This window comes from Haliotis cracherodii, unplaced genomic scaffold (genome assembly GCF_022045235.1).
Source record: "Haliotis cracherodii isolate W230 unplaced genomic scaffold, xgHalCrac1.p SCAF_13, whole genome shotgun sequence".
Lineage (NCBI taxonomy): Eukaryota > Metazoa > Mollusca > Gastropoda > Lepetellida > Haliotidae > Haliotis > Haliotis cracherodii.
Window position 1 is genome coordinate 1,335,830 of NW_027266268.1, and position 25,325 is coordinate 1,361,154.

Consider the following 25,325-nt stretch of genomic DNA (forward strand, 5'->3'; position numbering starts at 1 on the left):
CTAGACAATTTGTATTGGTGACAAAGCCCATTTGGTATTTGATTCTAAAATGTATGAGGAATTCAAGGATGTACCGGTAGGTATCGCACCTGAAATATATGTGATGGTATTTGCGTCTCTACCGGTGTACGTTATTACCAAAATCACAATCACCATAGCAGCAACAGAACGTTCGATGTTGACGCCTCACCACCGAGTAAGTACGAGGTGTAAAGAGTGCCCATGTTTTTTTTCTAAATAAAACAATAGGTTTACAATATCGATAAATACTATGTGTGTGTCTATTTGCGGGATTTTATCGTGTATTTGCATCTTGGAAATTCATCTCGAGACCCGAAAGCGTTAGCTTGAGGGGCTCGAATGAAAATTTCCAAGATGCAAATTTTTGATAAAATCCCGCAAATAGACACACACATGGTATTTATCTTCTAATTAAGAGAGGATCATTATCATGTTGAAGCGTTTGCCGTATCATGATAAAAAAATCATGATACTGTTGAGCTCCATATTTAATTTAAGTCAGAAGATTCCATTGACATGTGTATCTGATTATAAGAATACATGTAATATATTTAGTTGTGTCAACAAGATAGTCCCAACCATGCACGGACCTCCACCAGGGCAAAATTTCCATTATTGTTATCAAAATTCCTCTCCACTATCTCTGGACAATAGTTGGTACTCTTCATTAGGAATATTGAAGTAGTCTCCATCAAAATATGTGTTAAAATCATTCCACTCATAGTCTAATGTCGTGTCAGTACCTTTTGAAACTATACTTTCTGTATCTGCACATGTATAGATATTATGCCACATTTGGAAGACGAGGAGTATAAAGCAAACTGTATATATAGATGATAATTTCATATCTGTATGTTTAAAAATATATCACTTTCTTCATCCAATCAAGAAACAATAAAAAGAAGTATCTCCCTGGCATTACCTTGCAATAAAAGTCTAAAAATGTATGGCAATTTGGAGCAGACGACAGTTTTCCATTTCCAACCAATCCAGCGTCTTGGTTTGGTCACGTGACCTAAACACTTCATTATGGGGGCAGAATCAACTAGTGGCTGTGTAAACTGTTGACACAAAGTGAATTCCAGAACCAGCTATTTCTGAATGAAATGATCCAGAAAGGGAGATTGCTACACTATACTAAAACTCCACCTTTTTCTGTGATGGACTCTTTTCCAAATACACCAACAACCAATACAAAATGTAGAATAATGCCTTATATGGCTTGAGATAAAAAGATCCTGATATTGAAGTTGAACTACAGGGAAAAACTGTACAACCGGACGTGTGAACATATAACTTTTGGACCGTTTACTGGAGCCAGGCTGTATCATTATATCATGATAATTACTTGTAATTGGAGATGGACCTACGGTGAATTCATATGTGAAAAAGTAAGGGCTTCTTTTATTTTAACTTCTAAGTAAATCAGATATTTCTAATGACACCACTTTCTTGTTGATCAGTGGTGTTTCAGCCTGGTATCAAATTACATTCTCCATAGGCGCTGAAGAACCAGAACAAGGCGGGATTCCCCTGCTATAAGCAGACATGACTACCGAAAGTGTAAGCTGATACCTGACATCTCTGGCCCCCGGAGGACCAGTTCAACAAGTCCATAGCCGAGACCAACCTACCAGATCGATCAGATGGTGGATGTCACTCATGGGAACGCTGTCCTCTCTACAAGATATGACTCACAGAAGACGATTACAATTACGACCGCTACAGAATTGGATCAACTCCATACGATCTCAGACCCTGGATACACGGGTACTCATACCCCGGATACACGGGTACTCATACCCCTCCACCTGAGCCAAGGTTTAATGTTGGACTATACGAAATCAATACGGGGATTCCTTTCACACTACCAGCTCCCAAACACCACCTGTTCACAGACATGTCAGATTCAGGTTGTGGAGCTCACATGGAAGACCTCCAAGTTCAGGGTTTATGGACCGAGGCTGGAAACAGCTCTACACACAAACTGCAGAGAAATGAAAGCAATCTATTATGCTTTCCAGACTACGAAAGATGTTCTCATCAAATCATCCGTCATTGCAACAGACAACACAACAGTGGTGGCTTACATTCAGACACATGGCGGAACCAAGTTCTGTTTCTCTGATGATGGAAATTACTAAGCTATTTGCCTTGGCCGACTCATTCAGCTGCCGGATGGAAGTGAGACATATTCCAGGCAAACTGAACATACTAAAAGACAGCCTATCCTGGAGAGAGAGGATTGTACCCACGGAGTGGACTCTTCACCCTGATGGTTTTACCTGGATAATGGCCATTTGTGACACCCTGCATCTGGACCTCTTGCGACCTGTCTCAGCCATCAACTTTTCTTTTCAATGAGAAAAAAAAAAAGGGGGGGGGGGGGGGGGGGGGGGAGGATCTGACATCACTTACTAGTATGGTACTTAAGGAATTCAAGGGCTACCTGTATTAGAACAGCTGATAAACAGATCTACGTGAAGTGACATCACAATTGGAAGGAATATAGACCTGAAGTGACGTCATAACCAGAAATATATTTTTAATTTGAAGTTTACACGATATACGGCTTTTCCATTGGACGAGGGGTCAGTCACATGACCGCGAAATTGACGTTCATAAGTGTATGATCGACACAATTTGACTTTCATACATTTTTCACGAGACTGTGTTCTTGAAATGACGTAAACACTGATGGACTACTTCCACATTCCTGGGGAAAACCCTGGGACTTCCCTAGCACGAAAACATACATAAGCATTATTTCTGATCATTTAGAACCTTTTATCTTGGTCTCACCCTTTCAGTATACATTGAGAAACGTAAGAGAGCTCTACTGCATGATTGTTTTCAAATTTCCTCGCTACGGCCCATCCTAATGAACCAACGAAAAAATGCACATCCAAACTATCGTCGGTATTGACTCGATCTGTGTCTAGGCTGACAGTGACCGTCTCCAGCAATCTACGAATTTACCTTGGTGTCTGTTTGACACATCTTTAATCACCTTTCAATAATCGGTCAGTTGATCAATGATGACTAACACATGTAACCGCCACACAATCATTAACAACTTCGGAAATCCTCCCGTCACGTTTATCGTGTCGGCCAATTTGAAGTCTTGTACTTGATGTAAATGTATTATGACGTGCTGTCTTTGTGACTGACTTACTAAGGTAGTTCTTTACAGACCTTTCTCATTTAATGTGTTATTATTTGAACACATGTGTTGCGTAAGATGTTTCTGAAGAGCAAGTTGTGCATCCATACGCCCATGTCACCTCTCTTTTTGAGGAACTATTTTACTCCGCGATATAGCTGGTTGTTGTATGGCTGTCAGTATAAACATGAAGTCACACGTACTAAATAAAATTGTGTTTAGATCTTGGCCTACATCCTTTGGGGTAAGAAATTGTGATAATTTTTTTTATAAGAATTGACAAGCTCCGACGTTCATACAGTTTGGCCCTCACTTTATGAAGGTCCATACTCCAATGAATTCACACAAAGTGAAGGTCAATTCTTAAGTGACATCAGAGGATCTAGGAATGACATCAAAACCAGTCGAGAGGAACTGACGTCATTAGAACTGGAAGTGACATCATATCCGGAAGTTGATAAACCGGATGTGATGTCACTCTCAGAATCGGAGACAAATGATGAGTTAGAATAGAACTGGAGACAAATGATGAGTTAGAATAGAACTAAAGACATCATTTCATGATTATCAGCAAATAATAAGGTAGTCCAAGTGAAGGTATCGCATACTGACTGATATAATCATATTCCGATTTTAAGTCCTCTAAGAAAGATTCTAGAGTAATTACCTCTTGAATCCAGTAATAAAAAGAACTCATACGACAGTATTGGATTGCTGTCAACTACACAGGGAGTTACTAGAGGCAGATCCCGCCTATACCCCTGGTATATTCTGGCTATGATGTAATAGAGGTTAAGGATTTGCAGGAATTATCAAACAATAGTTATCATTGTTAATACTTCTAAGAACACTACCTCTATTACATCAGGGAGTACTCCCACCCACCTCCCCAATTCATCTGCCTGGAGTAAAGATGTTTTTGAAAGAAGTGACGTTTTTACCACCTTTGAGCACAGAAGAGCTGAAGAGCTGAAGAGCTACATGTGCTATTTGGGGAACAACTAGTTGTGTGTAGTTGACAATGAAGAGGACTTCTGTTGAAAATCTGAAAATTTTGTAATAGTGTCATAGTCTGCAGCCAAAATACAGGATTTATGGCTGTGATGTAATAGAGGTTGTATTCTTAGAATTATTAACAATGATAACTATTGTTTGATATTGTGCTATTATTTGGACAAATAGTCCACTCTATTTGTAACATGGCTTCTAAACATGGTTATTCTAAAAATTGAAAGATTCAAATTATCAATTTTGATGATCATTTTAACACCGTCATGGAGACAAACAGAACATGAGCTTCAGAACATAAGGTGAAAAACATTCTCAGAAAAAGATTAAAGACTTGCCTACGACACTAAGTTGTTAATGATGGCTTGAACGAACTTGAAATTATGTATAGCTACACAAAGGCCATGTGGTTCTTGTGAATAAGATTTTTTGTTTTCTTATGAAATTTAAGTATTCTTAAACTCATAACAAACAAATAAACAATGATTGGAACATAAAATAATGTCATAAATACAAGTAACATGCATGCCAAATTTCAACCTTGTCAGTCCAGCAGTTTCAAAATAGAAGATGTTTACAGAACCAAGAATGTCTTTCGAGAGATTAAAAGGACATAGGTAAAATGTAACGGTTGATTCAAGGTCATGAATCATGAAAAACTATATTTTTAGTAAGGCTTCAATGGCAGCATGTACTCAGATATTTTAATCCTACAAATTCAGAAAGCTAATTGAGTTTTTGGACATCCACTGGAAATGCCTGAGATACAGTAGAACATGGTTGTAATGAATTACAAGAGACAGGAGAAATCAGTTCGTTATAAATGTCGTTCATTATATATGCCTTCGCTCAGAAACATCTTGGATAAACTGAAACATAATACACGTAATTGCAGCTTTGACTTGTTTAGCAGTGATCACTTCATTGCATTCAATTAATAACCTTTCATAACATTTTTAGAACATTGTTAATCAAATATGTATATAGCATTTCACAATTTACATATGGGAAGATGTGTGGTCTGTGATTTTGTTCTGGCCTCGTTTTACTGACTGAATTTGTGAAACAGCCTTGTTAAGATAAAGAAAAGAAAAGATTAGTCCAATTACAGGTAAGATTAACATAAAGCAAGTTTAACAAGTTTGATCCGTCACCACTGATTGTGTTGATTTGACACTGATTGCGCATAGCCATTGACACTTGACATTGAGTGAGATTTCTCAGTTGGCTATACACATCACTAATTAGTGGTAATTGGGTTTGTCGGGGATCAGCTATTAGTTCGCTATATATGTTAGTTCGCTGAAGAGAGTTTGTTACATGTATATACGCATATTTTATATAATACAGTCAAGTCTCATTAATCTGACAATCGGCTTTATCCGACACTTATGATAGGAACCGATTAAATCAGTGCTATTTAGACCTGTTAATCAGACAGTCTTGCTCTCAGACTCTGACACACCTAATTTGCAACGAATGGCTGACATCACTTATTAATCAGTCTTGTTAATCCAACACAGCTAGTGGTCACCTGCCCTCGAGTACAGAGCTGCGAGACAAGTCAGCGAGTAGCTGCATATTACAACAGCAGCAGAGATAAACTTGCTTAACAAAAAACAATTACTGCTTTAAATAAACAAAACAGGATTAATCACATGCTTAGATTATCAGAGGATAGTCAAGATTGGATTCGACATTGCCCTTGATGTTCTTCAGAGGATCACACATACAGCCACAAAACGGATCGCCATACTGCTTTACACACTTTGGAGGATCATCGTCGCAGCCAGGCTGGACTCCGACATCCCAATCCAAGAGATCAACAAACATCTCTCAGGGATCTACATGCCTAATCGAGGGATCAACAAACCTCTCCTGAGGATCGACATTCCCTATTGTAGATTGACACGAGACTCGACGTTTGTTAGAAGATCGCAGTCGGAATTCAGATGGACTTAATGTTACAAGTTCAGCAATCGAAGTAGCGACCATTTTGGTGTCCAAATGCAACTTATATCTAACTGTTCATCTACTGCTCGCCACTTGGCTACCTAAAAGTAAACATTACTGGCGACATATCCATTTAGATATCTGTTGGCTCCTAAAAACTTAGGTTTGGCTCGTAAAGTATTCATGTTAGGAGCTGCGTGGCTCCCTAAAAAACAACAACATACTGAACAGCACTGAGTTCTTTTACAGGCTTGAGTTTCTTCGCCCCACCAACCAACCGAAGGATAAATGCACAGTATGGGATAGGGTAAGTTTTAAACATTGTAAATTTAACAAAATAAATTGCATATTTATAATACTAACCCTATCTCACACAGAAAAAACTCTCACCCAACCAGTCCCGCATCACAGTTACACAAGCCTGTACATTCTATAACAGAGAATGAATAAGCTTTGGTGATATAGTTGCACAGGAATCGGCAGGATTTGCCCCAACGCAGAAAACAAGTGTATTTGATGCTATATAGGTAGAAAATACACAGCAATTTTTAGTTTTTTTCTGCACATAATATAATGGTGACCGATAGTATCACCCTTGCAAGTCTTTAAAACACTAATTAACAACAAAAACATGTCAGCCTGGCTGCAGCTCTTTATCTTACATCCTTTGTTATGATATTCTTGTTCCTCGATCTTTCGATAGATGTCGCTTCGCAAACACAACTGAACACAAATCAAACCAGTCAAGATTATAGTCCATAATAAGCAAATTTTGAATCTGAAAATAAAATGCTAATCCATATTTCAATCCCACCCGACATATGTACAATGTACTGATCAAATCAAGTGACAGCTCACCTCACCTATCTATTGACCTGGTATATTCATCTTTGATCCCTAATGTTGAATAATGCAGTACAATTTAGTCCTTTAACTCGACTACTGCAAATCTTGAAAGTTTTGCAAGCAGGAATGTACTGCGAAAACTGCTAATGGGAGCACTAGGAATTTGTTTCGGTGATTGTTGACTGCTAATCGTAAAAACTTCCTGTGGACGGATGGGAAGATGTAGATACACATCCTGCAGATCCTTGCTGATCGTCTAATCTCCAACTGAACCAATTAATGTACAGTCCAATGTCCAGATCATGCTTGTTCATGGAGTCTAAGTCCTGGTCAGTGCCATGTTAATCCTTGCATTTGGAGCCTTGAGCAATCTGTAAAGTTCCTCATCCAGAGTGATAGTTTCTTGCAGAGGAGGACCATGTTTTTGAAAAATATGCCCCTTCAACCATGGAAGTGGCCACCTGTGCTTGGCTTTTTAATGTTATTAGCTCAACTGATGACTTTATTGTCACAACTTTGTTAAGGCAGAGAGAAATGTTTAGAAGGCTCAGACGAAGGTGGAAGGTAGCCTGCACATTCAATCATACCCTGCATAAGGTAAAAGTGTAGCACTGACCAGACGCTCACAGAACCGTTATGAATCCTTCCTTGACCATCCGGTCACTGTTCGGTGCTCTGCTCAGATGCATTTAAACAAATGTATTTGAAAGTTTGATTTTTTTTCAACATGTCCTAATCCTTCATTATGACTTGTATAGAATATTGGTCATGCTTTCTCAAGGTTACTTGTTGAGAAAGATCCTTTTCGTTTCGTCCTAATTCTTCTTCCATTCAAGAAGACTCTATCACAAATTAATGTATTTTTTACAACCATATTAAGGCATATTCTATGTTTCATTTGAAATGCACCTTTATTATTATTACTCAATATGAGTTTTTCAATGGTTTTGTTATCAACTCCAAGTTTATTTTACAGCAGGTCTTGCTCCTCATATTATAAACTTCCAGTGACGCCAACCCACTGTTCTACACAGGTTTTTCTCAGTGACTTTGAACTTACATAGGGAGGTCTTACTTGGTGAACCACAAAAGCCACATGAATAACAGTTATCCCCTTCATCCAGGTTTGTCATGACACAAATCTGCACCAGTAATAGTCACAGAAGGCTTCCGCGTAGCAGACTTGGTGAAATTTGGACATTTATAGTGAAAGAAATGACCGCCTGACAAGTTTCATATTCATGCTGGATGTATTATCCAATAGTAATTTATTTCACCAAGGTCCAACACTAACCTTGCACTAACCATACCATCCTGAAAGTTTGTATTTTCCTCATGACAGTGGTATGTTTCAGTACATATAATCTCTAATCAAACAGCATAATATCTGCTTATTATTATTAATGACTGGTTACTCAGTTAGTTTGCGCTGGAAGATTAGCGCTTGCAGTGTTTACCTGATAGCATATACAACACCCAGTCTTCATAAAACGTTTTGGTATGAGGCTATGTTAGACAACAAATCATATCTGGTTTGAGGTTATGGTGTGACAGATGGACTGGAAGAAGGGCTATGACAGTATGTTCACAACAGTAAATGAAAGGCATTTAATAACAGCAGGTGACTGAAGTACATACATATCTCTTGTAAGTTTGACATAAAACTTCTCCAGGTTCGTGGCAGCCACAGGGAATGGATGTCGCACTGCCAGACTGCGTATGTAGTAGAACACAGTGGACAGCTTGTTGCCCCGAGCCGCCTCCAATATTGCCAGCTGGTTGTAGGGTTGTCCTAAATTTAAATATATATTTTAATGTGTGTTAACTGATTTTAGCGGGGGAAGATGAATAAAACAAGAAAAGAATCATTGAATGCTTACAACCGGAAATGAATAGACAAAATTTCTGTGACAGGGAACTTTCTTTACTTTTAATGGAGAAAAACAAGAACCACAAGGCTCTGTAGCTCACCTGAATTGTGAAAAGTATTATGTATATTACAGAGATGCCAGCCCTCATTGAAGCTTTGGAGTAATCAGTGGGGTAAAAAAGCCGGTACAATTTCACGTTAAAATAGTAATGATAACAGTACCATGATGCATGTTTCACTTGAACGTTATGTCCAGGACAAGACATTAAGTGAAGAAATGTGGTCAAGACTCCACATATTCCTAACATAATGTGACACTAATTAACTGTAATTCAGAAAGACAATGTGGTATTTGGAGTTCCATGACATTGGTGTACATGCAATAAGTTCCCAGCCTGTTCCCGCAATCAGTGATCAACAACCTGTTAAAATCCGTTTCAGAATTGGTCTTCAGCAACAAATGTCTAACGGAAGTGTCCATCTAAAAACATTGGTGTCATAATTGGATGGAACAAAACATGCGAAGCTCCAGCTTCATTGGTCCAGGGCTTTCCTAGATGTTTACAGATGATGCTGACGATGACAGAGCATGACAAGTGCTCACTTGGCTAGCAGACAGATGATCTAAAAAGCTTGATACTACCTTTCAAACGATAATGTATACATGAGAAAACTTATTTCAGGTATTAATGTTAATTGTTCCAATTCAGTTCTAAAATCACTGTCAAATTATCATGAACCATCAATCCATCTCCATATTTCTAGTCCCCTTTCTTCTCCTCAGGTTATGGTTGGTTGGCTGGTTGGTTTGTTGTTTAACGCCACATTCAGCAATATTCCACCTATATGATGGCGGTCTGTAAATAATTGCATCTGGACCAGACAATCCAGTGATTAATATCATTAACATCGATCCACGCAATTGGGATCGATAACATGTATCAACTAAGACAGCGAGCCTGACCACCCGATCCCGTTAGTGGCCTTTTACGACAAGCATAGTCGCCTTTTACGGCAAGTATGGGTTGCTGAAGACCTATTCTACTCCGGAATCTTCACGGGTCTCCTCAGGTTATGGTAGTTTGTTGGGCTGGCTAAAAAGATTGATAATCGGGAATATCATCGATTGGAAGAAATATTAACGAAACTCGATATGAAATTGTTGTGATCGATAATAACTATAAGCTACCCCTGTGAAAGCCTTCAAAATGCTAATTTATATACCCCATTTTTAATGCAAATCAGAATGAAGCACATCACAAACACATACACAATCTTTACATTTGCAATAAAAACTTCTACAGAAAACAATAGCATCGTATTCAGGTAAACAAACAGGTTTAACAAATCAACTTGGTCAATACAAAATTGAAATTTGTGATAAAAAATCACTAAACATGATGTTTTACTGATTAAATTGTATTTCCTGTTCTGGTGGGCATTGTGTTATATGCAGAGATTCAGATTTCCATGTGTATTGTCTTGTGAACTAAGCTGGAAGTAGCAATTAGCTGAACACACGTTTTCTCGGAATCTACCGTTTATTCGCTTAAAAAGTAATCCAATAATATAACTGAAAAGAATTTTGATACAATATTTGGAAGAATTGTATCTGTACCTATTATTTTATCAGGTGCTTTATAGTCCAATACCATGTTATTTCAGCTGAAGCTTTACAATATATATATCTAAAATAAATTAATAACCATAAGTGTAGTCCGTTGGTACAGCTGAACGCTATTGCCAGTTATTTTTACGTATGGAATAATTTGACCAATCGCCATCGATGCTACCGCACATTTGTTGTAGTATGACTTTTATGTCTTTCAACGAGTCAGAGTATGGCATTTATGATATTATACCCATTCTCTGTCAACTAAAGTTTGTTTCAAGGCATCAATAGCGGTAATGTGACCTTGGATGCTGTAAATAACGGTGTGTTGTGCGATTTCGCCAAAGTGAATGTAAACATTATTGAATGAAATTTTGAATAAAATTAATAAAATAGGTTACAAACATAAGTCCATATATATATATATATATATATATATATATATATATATATATATACAATGAACACTTTTTATAACCAGACAGTGTAAACAAAGGGCTAATTTGCATACTTCAGTTCGGATTTGTTAACATAAATATTGTGATGAAATATAGTTTAGATTTACCGAAACAGACTTGTTATTGTCAATCAAGTCCATTGTCGAAGACGGAAAGCAACTGTTTTTGTTAATTCTCAAACGTCCACAAAGTAATCTATGCTTTAATATGTCACTGCTCACCAATGGAGAGAAATTTGTTGATTTCTTTCGTGACTTTTTGCATATTTGCTTGAAGTTAACTTCTCAGATAATTGATCGATATTTAGTACATGTAGTAAGTGATTATCAATCTCTATAATCTATACCGATCGCCAGCCCTAGTACTTTGTCAATGTACCAGGAGGAAAACTTCTCAATTACTTAAAAAAACATCACTTTCAGAAACAACCTGCCAGTACAACTTTGAACTAGAAATCCCATGCCACTTGAAATTGAATCATAAAATATCATGAATATTAGTTAAAACTGCTAAACATAACCATTAGACATTTGCAGCAATGAAGCCTTCTCAAACCCTTAGACTGGGTGTCGTGATAATGGTCGCGCAAGGCCTACCAAGAACGGCAGTGTCTGTCACAACAATGTTCGCCCAGGAAACTGGAAAATTTCACGCCTATTTTCAACAGAGGAGAGACAATTACCATTGTATTAGAAGTATTAGCTTTGGAGATAATTTGACATTAAACATCGCAGTAAAGTTGATTGGACAAAAATATACAGTACATTGATTCCTTCAGAATTGATCTATGAATCAGTGTATAACATTTTAAAAGATTTCACATGAATTTTGAAGATGTTTAAAGAAAACCCAATGATGTCTTAATCATAATAAAAACTTCAGATGTATTCAACAAATAAACTGGGGAACATGTCTTAAGGAAATTTAGTAAAATATATATATTTATTACATTTAGATATTTATTCTGCATTACTACCTTAATGCTTTTACTGATGTTTCTGACAAGGAACAAGGAGCTGTGAGAGGTCCTGGCTGCAGAAGTTGTGTGGCATATGCCCTCCCACAGCTACCACCTGACTGGAAGTGGCAAAGTCACGTATAATCACATTACCGCCAGTAACAGACTTCTTGGGGAGGTAGCAAAGTGATGGGTGGGCACTTTAGACGTAGTAATGCAGGATAAACATCCAAATGTAAAATATATTTAGATTTTATTTGAGTTTTATCTTATCCTGCATTACTACCTGAATGCATTTTTATCAGATGAAAAGGTAGGGAGCCATACCTTGCAGATGGAATTTCAGGATGGGCCCTCCAACCAGCCCAGGTAAACAGATAGCACCCTGAGAGGAAAAAAACGGAAACCACCTTTCCTGTCCGATAGAGCCACACGAGAGAGAGTAGGAGGTGTGAAATCCAGTCATGGAAAAAGGAAAAGTAGGCCAAGTTTCTAAATTCCGATTCAAGCAGCCGGAATAAACAGAAACATGAAACCCTCTTGTCTGGGGTAATTTCTACGAGAGAGGTCGCAGGGTCAGTTCCATGGTGTAAACGTCATTCGAGTCTGTATCCAAGCACCAAAAACAACCCTCCATGATGGATTTGATGGAACAATTGCTGTGGAGAACCATGGTCGAAGCAATGGTTCAAATCTCATGGTGGTTATGGTTCTAGGCGGGACCATGCCAGCGAGGTCGTAAGCCTGCAGGATAATGGAGCCCATGCAGCCACAGTGAAACAGTGTTACGACTAACTAACCGTCTGGGATGTATGAAAGACCGGAATGAACAGTCGTTTCTGAGATCCACATTGTGTCTTAGATGGACGGAGGAAAACCTGTAAGGCCCAAACTTGGCACAGAAGTAATTCATCCTTGTCTCCAGGACCCACTATTGACGATAAAGGAGGAACGGTGAATGATCTGTGTGGCTCTGTGTGAGCTCAAACCGTACTTGGGAGATCAAGGGCGAGTAACTCACTCACTTAAGCCGCCGTAGCTGACGCCAAGAATGATAACGTCTTTTTATTAAGATTGAAGAAAGCGACGAGTGGTAAGGAGCGACTTCAATACCATGTTCAAGTCCCAATCTGTGGCACGAAACTTGGCACGTTGAACCTCAAGATGAAATGACCACAATAATGACTGAAGTTCCAGGACCTGTAGGAACTGCCAGCACCGAATTAAAGGGCAACCAGATAAGTTCTTATGGTACTACCCTTGAGGGGACATTTATTGCAGAGATGGAGAAGGAATTCAGCCATAAATTGTATTGATGCAGACATTGGGTCCTATTTCTTATCCTTACAGAAGGATTCAAAGGAACATCACATGTCATCATACAGAGTATGTGTCAAAGGTCTATGTGCTAAGGCAATAGCCCTCGCTGCTCTGGCTGAGTAGCCCTTGGCACCTAGGGCCTGGTGAAGATGTACCAAGCGTGCAGACGAAACTTGTCTGGAGATGGGTGTGGCAACTGACTGTGGGGATGTACCAGTAAATGTGAGGAATGTAAATAGCACGTGAAGAAAAGCGAAGATAGGCATATGGAAATATCAAAGCACAAGACAAGCAAACATGACAACGTGGCAAAACAAGATGGCGGATGGAACAACACATGTACAAAGTAAGTGCAGGAAAGAGCTAAAATCAGGCGACAATTACGCTAAGGTAAGCCTGAAAGGACCACCCTAGTGCACTAGACAATGATATATACAATTGTCAAAGTATTGGTTGTCAAAAGATAAGTAAAGGAGGCTATCTGGAGCAAAAGAGTTTTATTCTCAAACGTCTGTACAGTCTGATGACAAGCAGTAATGTGATTATATGTGACTTTGCCATTTCCGGTCACGTGGTAGCTGTGGGAGGGCATATGCCACACAACTGGTTGGGACAACAACTTCAGCTCCGTCGTCCTAGTCAGAAACATCAGTATAGGCAAAAAGGTAGTAATGCAGGATACGATAAAAAAAAATTATAGAATAGATAGAATTGTTTAGCTAACAATTTGTGGACATTCTGTACATTTTTTTTTAATTTTAGATTTTAAGACGAATGAACCAATATTTTTGAAGATGTGACACACAAAAATAAGTAAACTTTGAATATCTTTTACATGTGAATACTTATCCTGCATCATGGATGGACCCTGTGGTACCGTGGCTTTCATCGTATCATGGCATTTCTACTTTCTAGTACTTCATGCGAGACACGCATCCTAGTAGGCCATTTACTAATGCAAATCAGTAACCAGATGGAAGTGCTTTCTTTGTAAACAATATCAATTTCTGTGGAATGTTTTGTCTACTGTAAGTAAAGATTCATTAACACATTGATACTTACTTCGGGCATCTTTTTAATATTGCCTTTCCCCCATATGTATATCAACGGACTATGATATAACCCGCTGTTTCCCAAGTAATTGCAACCTGAACTAGATCGTCTGCATATTCATGGTGATGAATAAGGTAACAGCAGTGATATAGTCCACACATTTTTCCCACTATGTAGTCAGATTTTTTTAGGAGATAAGAAGGGCCATGTTCTTCACCTGTAGCCAAATGATAAATACATACTGTTGTCATAAAAGGAATGCTTTTTAGATATATATTGTCAACTTTCAACATTTTTTCCACTTTTTGGACAAATTATTTTCATCAAATTTTTTAAATAAAATCTTTTTAGATATCTTTCTGATATTTTGTTATTAATTTAATTATTATACCTATTAAATATTTCACATACTGAATTTTACTTGTGCTATTGTTTGCACTTGTCTGGATAAAATCACTTAAGTCTCGTATTATCATACTTTGTTGTGGTTAGAATTATGTCCTGTTGTTGTCCAATTAGGACCTCCATACACAACTTTTCCCTGTATCGCGATACAATGGAGTTCTCTCCCTTGTCAAGCTGAGTGCGATGCCCAGCATTCACTCAGCGAGAAGAATGTTATAATGAACTTTTCACAGAAAATTATGCATAGTTAGATAAAATAAATGACATCTGATATAGAGTACACGAATAATCATAAAGGTTAGTGTGTATGTTTTGTTCTGTTTTGTGTACATGACAAGTACCGCGATACCCTGAGGTTGCATTTACTGCTGTTTTTTTACAGAAAGACAAAGCTGTGAGAGGTCCAGCTGCAGAAGAAGTTGTTCCAACCAGTTGTCTGGCAGTACCCTCACACAGCTGTCATTGACCCGGAAGTGATGACATCACATAAGAGCACATTACTGCTAAACTTAACATCTGGAAACTTCTTGGGGAGGTAGCATTGTGACGGGAGGGCACAAGTATTGCAGGATAAGTACACAAATGTAAAAAATATTCAGATTTTACTACATTTTCTAACTTATCCTGCATTATTCCTTCATGCATCTTCATCAGACTGTACAGAGGTGGGCATACCTTCAGATGTAATCTGAAATAAATCCTTGTCAGGGTCCAGGTAACCAGAACAGTATCCTGAGCGATGACAGGAAAACAATGACCATTCCTGTCAGAAGGAAAATGAGAGTGTGAAGAATATGGGAAGGTAAAGGAAAAGTGTCAACCGGAACCTAAAACTGACTTTACCGAGTTAATGTGAACAGCATGTGAGCCCTCTAATCTGGGGTGATAAAACCCGAGAGTTTGACAGGCCAGCTCAAGGGTCCAAGAGAATCAATAACGTTGGGGGTTGATGACCTGTTGAGCCATCACCAAGGGACCTAAACTCTGGATGCAAAAAAAAAAGTTTTCTAGAAAACACTTGATAGAGCAGTTGCTATTGAGAGCAATGGTTGACCCGTCCTTAGGGGGGGGCTGCCTCATATGCCTAGAGAATGACCACCCAAGCCATAAGGAGATAGTATTATGGTTGACCTCTGCCTACGAAGTAGGAGAAACTGGAATAGAGAGACATTTCCTGGACTTGCGTTGTGCTTTAGAACGTCTGAGGAAACACCACAATGCACACACTGGGCATAACGAAAGTTCATCTTCATCGTCTCCACCCACAATCAATGTGAGGGGAGGGATGGTGAATGACCTATCTGGCTGTCCTGGGAGTTCATTCTTGGCCATGAAATCCCAGCACAGCCCAAGATGAACAGCTCCATGAGTTCTGAGCACTATAGATTCAGCCAAAAATTCGAAAGAAGCAGAAGTACTGCTGGCGATACAGTTACAATTAACATCAGCAGTACTGAGGGCGCTGTGAGTGGTGCGAGAGAGCTGAGAGGAGGCGCTGGTGGAGCAAGAGCCACCAGTGGTGCTGATGTCGCAGGAGGCGTCGGAAGAGGTGACAGTGGAGCAGGAGGTGTCTGAGTCCCAGGTTATGCCGCTGGCGCCATGGACTGTCAAAACAAGGACTGCATCCAAGAATGCATCCAGTTAGGATCCATAGATGAGGAAAGCAGGACATGCTGTGGCATCGGCTGATAAGGAAGATGCTCAGCAGGTAGGCCAGGGAAGGGTCCATATCCAGGTTGTGCTGCAAACGCTACTTGCACCATGTAAGGGCTGAATTGCACTGGCACAGACGCTGTCAACGTTGACATCAGGGGGTTGTCGTCAACATGGGTGGTGCAAACACAGGAGATGTTGCAGAGGCGTAGATCGGAGCAGGAGTCAAGGAAGGCTGCTACTCAGTCGTAGAAGCTGGCGTGTCCGAGATAGCTGAGATGGATGGTGTCTCAGTGGAGTCGGACATGGTAGGGTCCGTCGCTTCCTGGCAGCTCTCAAGTAGAGAGTGAAGACAAAGGAGACTGCAGAAGCAGCACTGAGACATCAGGGGTCCGTGCAATCCAAGCAATCTGTCATTTTAGTAAAGTCATATTCACAAAGCATGCAAGCACACAACTGGAAACGAATGCTAATTTGTCACTCAAAAAATCATTGGTTTATAGAAGAGAAAAAATACGCAAAACAAGTGTAAAGTAACACTTAAACATAAACAAAGAGATAGGTAATAATAAAAGAATGAATTACCAATACAAAGCAAAAGAATTGACAATGCCTGACATGAGAGCATGGCCACATGGCAAATTCAAAATGGTGGATTAGAACAAAACTACACCCGTAATTAATGTGACTGAGAGACACAAACAAGCAGAAATTCATTACAAATTATGTATGGGTGATACCAAAAAGGCACAAACCATAAACAACAACACAATATATCAAGAGAAAACATATGGAAAATCTGTAGAGGCTTTACTCTCATAAACATGTCTGACTGTTTTGAGTGACAGTAATGTGCTCTTATGTGTCGTCACCACTTCCGGGTCACATGTCAGCTGTGTGCCACACAACTGGTTGGAACCACTCTCACAGCTTCGTCTTTCTGTCAGCAGTAAGTGCATTAATGAGTAATGCAGGATAAGTTCAATAATTTGAGATATAATTTGAAGTTTAGAATTTAAAATTCAGAAATGTTTTGGTGTATGCAAGAGCATCTCATTACTTAGGAATTTCAGAACTATTTGATCAAACTTAATGAAGAGAGTACTATTTTAATGAACTGTTTACATGGTTTAGCAGTCGGAGCCCGTGTTCAAATTAAGTGCCTGTCCATCGGCCCATGGCAGGTAGATCTCATGTCGGGCCCGTACTTATAAATTTGTATGGGTACTTATGGCCTGCAGTAAATTTATGTGTCAATTTATTTACCACAATAAGCTTCAGTTCTTCAAGTGAGGGCCCAAAGAAATTAGTCAGGGCCTGCTGGGTCCTGATGGCAGCCTGGCAATTTTATTATTTCAAACACTGGTGGGGGGTACTGAGGCTCAATTATGCACAGCAGCCTTTGGGTTAATGCAGCAATAGAAACTAAATGTTTTAGTCGACTAGTCCTTATAATGATAACAGATAGCTAAACCCTTAATAATGACAAATTTCTACGAGTCCTAATGAAACCTTAACTAAGTTTGGCAAGGATTATACGACTACTGCCAATTTCTTACTCTGGTTAATGGTTTATAATTTCTTTCTATAAAGATGACAAAGCTACTGATAAGTTACATTATAGGAATGTTAGTGGAGTTCTCCTATCTTCCAAAAGAAAAGATTTCATCAGTATGTTCATCACTGTCATGGAGATCATGCACAATAAGTTTCATCATATTTCCAAAATAAATGAACATAAGTTTTATGATATGTCACATCAATACTATCAGGAAACAAGTCTGTAACATCTATCATAAGCATGTGCTTTTGAGAAAGTCAATGGCAGTAGTTGAGCATGTTGAGTTCAGTTTAGCAAACACTATGACGAAAAACATCCCTTCATTTTCATTGTGATTGATACCCACAGAGACGCTAAAAAGACACCAGATTAGATAAGAACAAATTAGTTTGTTAAAAGTATACATACCATTCTGTGGTACAAGATTGGCAGCATGCCTGTAGAAGGTTTGAGCTTGTTCAACTTGCTGTCGATACCGGGCTGGAACATTAATTTGCTAAATGCATGGATTTGAAAATTGGCAGAAACCTTCAAAAACAATTTATATCACTTCATCCAAATCTGAATCCAAATGGTAAGGTCAATGTCTGTAGCTTTTATCAGAGATACCCTTGAGTTATAGCCTCAAAACCATTCTCATTCTTGGCTGACCACAACCTGTGACGAGTCACTTTCTTAATATCATCCAGTTTTACTGGCAAAACTATTCCATTTTTTATTCGAGAAAAAAAAGATAGCACTGACACGTTTAGTGCATGTTGACTCTCCCGTATCTCAGAGATGCACAAGATAGAACTGACATGTTTACTGCATGTTGACTCCCCTGTGTCTGAGAGATGCACAAGATAGAACGGACATGTTTACTGCATGTTGACTCCCCTGTGTCTCAGAGATGCACAAGATAGAACTGACATGTTTACTGCATGTTGACTCCCCTGTGTCTGAGAGATGCACAAGATAGAACGAACATGTTTTCAGCATGTTGACTCCCCTGTGTCTGAGAGATGCACAAGATAGAACTGACATGTTTACTGCATGTTGACTCCCCTGTATCTCAGAGATGCACAAGATAGAACTGACACGTTTTCTGCATGTTGACTCGCCTGTGTCTGAGAGATGCACAAGATAGAACGGACATGTTTACTGCATGTTGACTCCCCTGTGTCTCAGAGATGCACAAGATAGAACTGACATGTTTACTGCATGTTGACTCCCCTGTGTCTGAGAGATGCACAAGATAGAACGGACATGTTTACTGCATGTTGACTCCCCTGTGTCTCAGAGATGCACAAGATAGAACTGACATGTTTACTGCATGTTGACTCCCCTGTGTCTGAGAGATGCACAAGATAGAACGGACATGTTTACTGCATGTTGACTCCCCTGTGTCTCAGAGATGCACAAGATAGAACTGACATGTTTACTGCATGTTGACTCTCCCGTATCTCAGAGATGCACAAGATAGAACGAACATGTTTTCAGCATGTTGACTCCCCTGTGTCTGAGTGATGCACATGATAGAACGAACATGTTTTCAGCATGTTGACTCCCCTGTGTCTGAGAGATGCACATGATAGAACGAACATGTTTTCAGCATGTTGACTCTCCCGTATCTCAGAGATGCACAAGATAGAACGAACATGTTTTCAGCATGTTGACTCCCCTGTGTCTGAGAGATGCACATGATAGAACGAACATGTTTTCAGCATGTTGACTCCACTGTGTCTGAGAGATGCACATGATAGAACGAACATGTTTTCAGCATGTTGACTCCCCTGTGTCTGAGAGATGCACAAGATAGAACTGACATGTTTACTGCATGTTGACTCCCCTGTTTCTGAGAGATGCACAAGATAGAACTGACACGTTTTCTGCATGTTGACTCCCCTGTTTCTGAGAGATGCACAAGATAGAACGGACATGTTTACTGCATGTTGACTCCCCTGTGTCTGAGAGATGCACAAGATAGAACTGACATGTTTACTGCATGTTGACTCCCCTGTGTCTCAGAGATGCACAAGATAGAACTGACACGTTTTCTGCATGTTGACTCCCCTGTGTCTTGGAGATGCATGAGGCCTAACTGACAAAAAATATGAGTGCTGACTCTCACCTATATCTCCCAGATGCACTAAACAGTGCTGACACACATACAGACAGGAACTCTTTTTAGGTGTGGTTATCTTGTTCTTCACTGAACACTTCTCTGAAATAGATAACATCATTTTCTTTCACTAAGTGAAGAACATTACTATTGTCTGGGGTTCAACTCACTTCACGAAGTTGCTTCTGGACATGCCTGTGGCAAACATTATCATAGCTAGAGAGAGCAAACAGGGCTTAAAGAGTTTATAGTATATTTTAGCTTGTGATTGTAGCCTCCCAAATTTCAAACAGGTTTCCAGCTTGCTGCAATGTACAAAACAAAACTGTCAGAATAACATAACAGAATAAAGCATCCTCAATGCCATATTTGACAACTTCCATGAGCGAGCTAGTACGACCTAATTTTAACACATATAGCTATTTGATATTTTACCTTTCATTACACCAAAAGCAGATGACTTGCGCCTGAACGGTAAGTCCAGCTTGAAGGTTGTACATATCTGTTGTAGAAACTGTGAACAAACATAAACAACATGTAGTAGTATGTAATTATGTACATATCATCAAGTGTATTTTAAGGTCACCTCTTATTTTAATACCTAAATTTAGCCTACCCTCCAATAGCACAGTCACCCTTGCGCTTGCTTTCTCTATTGTTTCTCTGGTCTCTATTGTCTAGCCCCAGCCCCTTACTTTCAGTGACAGGGTGCATTATGGGACTGGTCAGTTTGAATTTACACTTGTATTTGACTATGTATGGAGACAAGTTCTCAGTTCATCGCTGAAATAATTCAATCAATTGTCACAAGTTAGTTTGTTTGAATTGTATATTTATGTGTTCTTATTTAGTGCTTTGAAGAGTTTGTTAAGGTGCATATGTATGGTTTCTTAACTTCTTTTAATAGTACTTATATTGTTAGGTGTGATAAATATATATCATATCAATCATCGTATTCAGGTAAATGTAGTTAGGCTAAATTTGCTTAAATACTTTAAGTATGTAAGTATGTTTATAATAGATAATCTTAACTAGCATTTTCATGTTGACATTACTTAACTTATTGTGTAACTAAGCATAATGAGTACATTTATTGATAGACTGGAGCTATTTACCTGTAAATAAAAGTTCTGCACCTAACTGCACATGTATGAATGTATGTCTGTATGATGAGGTGAGTGATTAGAATATATATTATAATGTTGTAGTATATACCTAAAGATGCAAACATATTGATGTAATATGTTACACTGTAATTATGTTATATATATATTTATGTTCAGGTGTGTCCCTGTAAATCAAATGTTGTCTGATGTTGTGACATCATAGGGCACAGTGCCATACACCTGGTGAGGACATTTATATTTTGTATGTATTTATGGTGATATGTACTGAAATAGTATGTTATTCTCTCTAGTCTGAGGGCTAGGTTAAAACAATTGGCGACGAGGATGGGACCAAGTTCCTGTACTACAATGTGTAGTACAGACCAGGATCACAGATCGCCAATGCGGATTGTCTGAGCCGACTTCCTGCAAAAGAAAAAACAAGTATTCAAGAAACACCGGAATACATCATGCCTGAGCGACCATGGTCTCGTGTGCATATTGATTATGCAGGACCATTCCTTGGTCAAATGATCTTGGTGATTGTGGATGCATATAGTAAATGGATGCGCTCAGCTACATCTTCAGCTACAGTGGCAGTTCTTCGTAGAGAGTTCACAACTCATGGATTACCCGAGATGTTAGTGAGTGACAACGGTACCTGTTTCACTAGTGAGGAATTCAAAGCATTCATGGATAAGAATGGTATTCACCATGTGCAGACAGCTCCATATCACCCATCGTCCAACGGTCTCGCTGAAAGGTCAGTGAGTACATTCAAGGAGGGGATGAAGAAGATACAAGGTCTGGATAGTCAGACCCGTCTCGACAGATTCTTGTTCCGATATAGAACAACACCCCAGACAACTACTGGACAAACACCAGCCGAACTTCTGATGAACCGGAGACTACGAACACATCTAGACTTGACTCATCCTTCTGTACAGCAGACAGTAAAGAAGAGTCAATGGAGACAGAAGATTCAACATGACCTGCATGTGAAGGACAGAAGTATGAAGGAACATGACACAGTGTATGTTAAGAACTTTGGAAATGGACTGAAATGGTTACCTGGTACAGTGTCGAACAGGACAGGTCCAGTATCATTTGAGGTAGAACTGTCTGATGGTCGAAATGTGAGGCGCCATCAGGATCATGTGCGTACTCAAGAAACCCAACTACCCGGAGTCAATACTGACTCTCATTCAGATCAACAGGTAGAATCTGCTCTACCAGAGACGCGCGATGTCAAGATACCTGTTATCAAAGACTATCCAGAGAAGGATCACGTGTCAGAGACGATACAAGATCCTGCTTCAGAGATTGTACTATCAACAGACAATAGCAATGTTAAATCTCCCGTTCTGGGTAGATATTCTAAGAGGACTCAACGTGAACCAAAATATCTTGAGGACTTTGTTAGGAAGTAATTGGTTAATGAGATTGATGTGAACTCATGTTATTTTGGGGTAAGGTAAAGTTTACTTGAACAGTAGAAGCTGACATATTTCTCTTATGGCAGATACCTACTAAATCTAGAGATTGACTTTTGTAGATGGCTTTCTTTGTGTACAAATGTTGAGAAGCACCTTGGCACCTTTAATGTAGATATGTTTGGTTTAGTACTGTTTCCATCCAAAGAGGGAGGAATGTAATATCTTGATAAGTATTATATTACCCGATGTACCCTAGAACTATTTACTGTGAGAGTAACGCGTATGAATACCTCACGTGCCTGTGAAGGTAGTCCGCACGTGCCATCACTCGGCTATGACATGTTGACCGGTCATGTGGCTGGCGGAATAAAAGTCTCTCCCGAACGCCTCTGGTATTCTCTCTAGTCTGAGGGATAGGTTATAACAGTATTAATGCATTTATCATCATTCTCCCATTATTGATAAACTATGTTTGTCAATTTATTATATGATAAATCCCCTGTAATATTTAGAGTAAAGTAAGATAAAACTAATTACGATGGATTATAACAATGTATATGACCATATATGAGATTCTAATATTTGTTCATAAGTTATAATGTAATGATTTATTTGTATGTATAGGTATTGTGCATATTTTAACTCTGTGTATTTATTTTCACAGGGCCCCTGTTTATTTATGCATTAAACAACTGTCATCAACAAGCGTTTAGTGATTCATTCACCTAAACCACTCCGGTTACAATATCCACCATGGCGCACCACATACACTCATATTTACCTGTGACACTTCTTCAAATTTGATTTTCTCTCAATCTATCATAAAAATGGAATCTTCACATGCCTTGTTTTAGCTAGCAATCAAATTTGAAGTGTCTTAACATATGATGTCTCCAATACCAGAAGTTTATATTGTAAGTTTTTCTCTGCCAACTCACAAGAAACAATAGCATAAATACAACCTCTTTACTTATGTTACCGGACTCTCACAGACTGGCTTGATAGATGTCAAATTTGACACCCCAAAAGATAGTTCACACAGAACGAAGCAAAGCAATGTAAAAAGATGACAAAACTGACTGCAATTTCATCCTGGATTAACCACCAAAATGTTTCAGGGAAAGAGACTTGGTGAAATGAAGGAAAAGAGGTGAGACTCCGGCGCAAGATCAGAGCACAGAATAACAGACCTGCATTACCTACCATGACAGTATATTATTCACATGCTCTTAGAAGACAGTTCTCAGAAATAGAAGCCGGTGTGAAATTTTTGAATGAATTCTGAGAAAGCTGTTTGCCATGCTTTACTGAAATGTGGTTATATGAAGTAATTGGTAATTCAAGCCTTGATATTCCGGATTTGGTTGACCTTCGTGACTAGATATAGAGACACTCAGAGCACAGGAAAGTCTATTGGAGGTGACATTTGTATTTATGTAATAGAAAGATGGGGTAAGAGTATTGTCACCAGGGGTACAGTTAATTTGCACAGAAGATATTTAGATATTGAGTATTTCACTGAGACCACAATATCTACAAAGAGAATTTGGACAATTATTTGTAACAATTGTTTACATTGACCCCGATGCTAATAATGACAGAACATCTGCCATCATTGAAGATCAAATCAACAAACTGGAAGGTTCATCAACAGAGGCACTGTAGTTCATTTTGGGAGATTTTATTTCCTTTAACCCACTGGATGCTGAGTTATTTTTCTGACGCACATAAGATCTGAAAAGTGAAGGTTGTGCGAGAATAGCGCTCGAACGGAACTGGATCTACATTGGACTATAAATTATGCAGTGATGTAGACTATTAAATTTCCTATCTGATGGTGTAAATTTAACTGCAAATATCAAACCAGTTTGAAGAAAAGACACTACGAAGTGTTGTTCTAGATTTTGTTGTGTCGAAAAACAGCAAATTTCTCAGCTTCTTATCTCACACTGACAAAAGTACTGTTTTTTTTATTTAGCAGCTTTAATGAGCGAACAAAATGCTGCCAATTTATAACTTAACGACAAAATTGTATATCAAATGGATTTGTATGCTCATGTATAACGTTATACATTTGATACAAAAAATAGCTTGTCTTGATAAAAACTTTTTTTTTTCTATTACATCCAAAAACGAGAGAGAGGTTACACACATACAAAGAAAATGGGTCATAACTCTGCTATGCTTAGCACTAGGAAATTTTAACTCAGGTCATTTGATAAGAACAAAATAGTTTTGTGATGTTTTGTTCACGATGAACTATTCAGAGCTCCAGATAAGCTTTTGGTGTTGTGGGTATTTTACCCATGCATTTTAAAATCATTGGGTATCAGTAATTCAATCTGCGTATTCAAATTTCTGTTACCCACTAGTTTTTATAGATGTGGGTATTTAAGTTGAATATTTAAAAACACTATTCATCTAGTCCCTGCAAACTGGTGTCGTTTGGGTTCGAGAGCTTTATAGGACTCAAAAATACCACGATACTTCCACAAGAAAGTGTGATTGCAAATGATCATGATGTAACTGTCATCGTGGCGTTTGGCAAGGTTGACGGAATGCCCGTTTATAATTCAAAATAAGTTGCTGATTTGCTAATCGAATACGCAGGGTTACTTCACAATAGTTTGATGATACGCACAAGTTTTATTTTTGTAGCGTATCTGTAATGTTCGTTGCGTATTTGATACGCTTGGTATATATTTTACTGCGTATTTCTGCATTTCTGATGCATATTTCACGCAGATACACAGCTTATCTGGAGCTCTGCAATTACAACACAAATATCAATATTGAAA

General features: G+C 38.7%; 1 protein-coding gene across 5 annotated transcripts in view; it reads right to left on the reverse strand.

Annotated features, from left to right (window-relative positions):
• The window catches only part of LOC139459484 (nonsense-mediated mRNA decay factor SMG7-like), a 179,722-nt gene that overhangs the window by 107,918 nt on the left and 46,479 nt on the right, over positions 1 to 25,325 (reverse strand). For all 5 annotated transcript variants that reach the window (XM_071240925.1, XM_071240926.1, XM_071240924.1 and 2 more), the window contains exons 6-9: positions 20,421 to 20,499; positions 19,995 to 20,087; positions 18,290 to 18,361; positions 8,630 to 8,783 (exon numbers count right to left, since the gene is read on the reverse strand). In XM_071240925.1, coding sequence (XP_071097026.1) covers positions 8,630 to 8,783; positions 18,290 to 18,361; positions 19,995 to 20,087; positions 20,421 to 20,499 — 398 coding nt within the window. The remainder of the gene's footprint in view (positions 1 to 8,629; positions 8,784 to 18,289; positions 18,362 to 19,994; positions 20,088 to 20,420; positions 20,500 to 25,325) is intronic.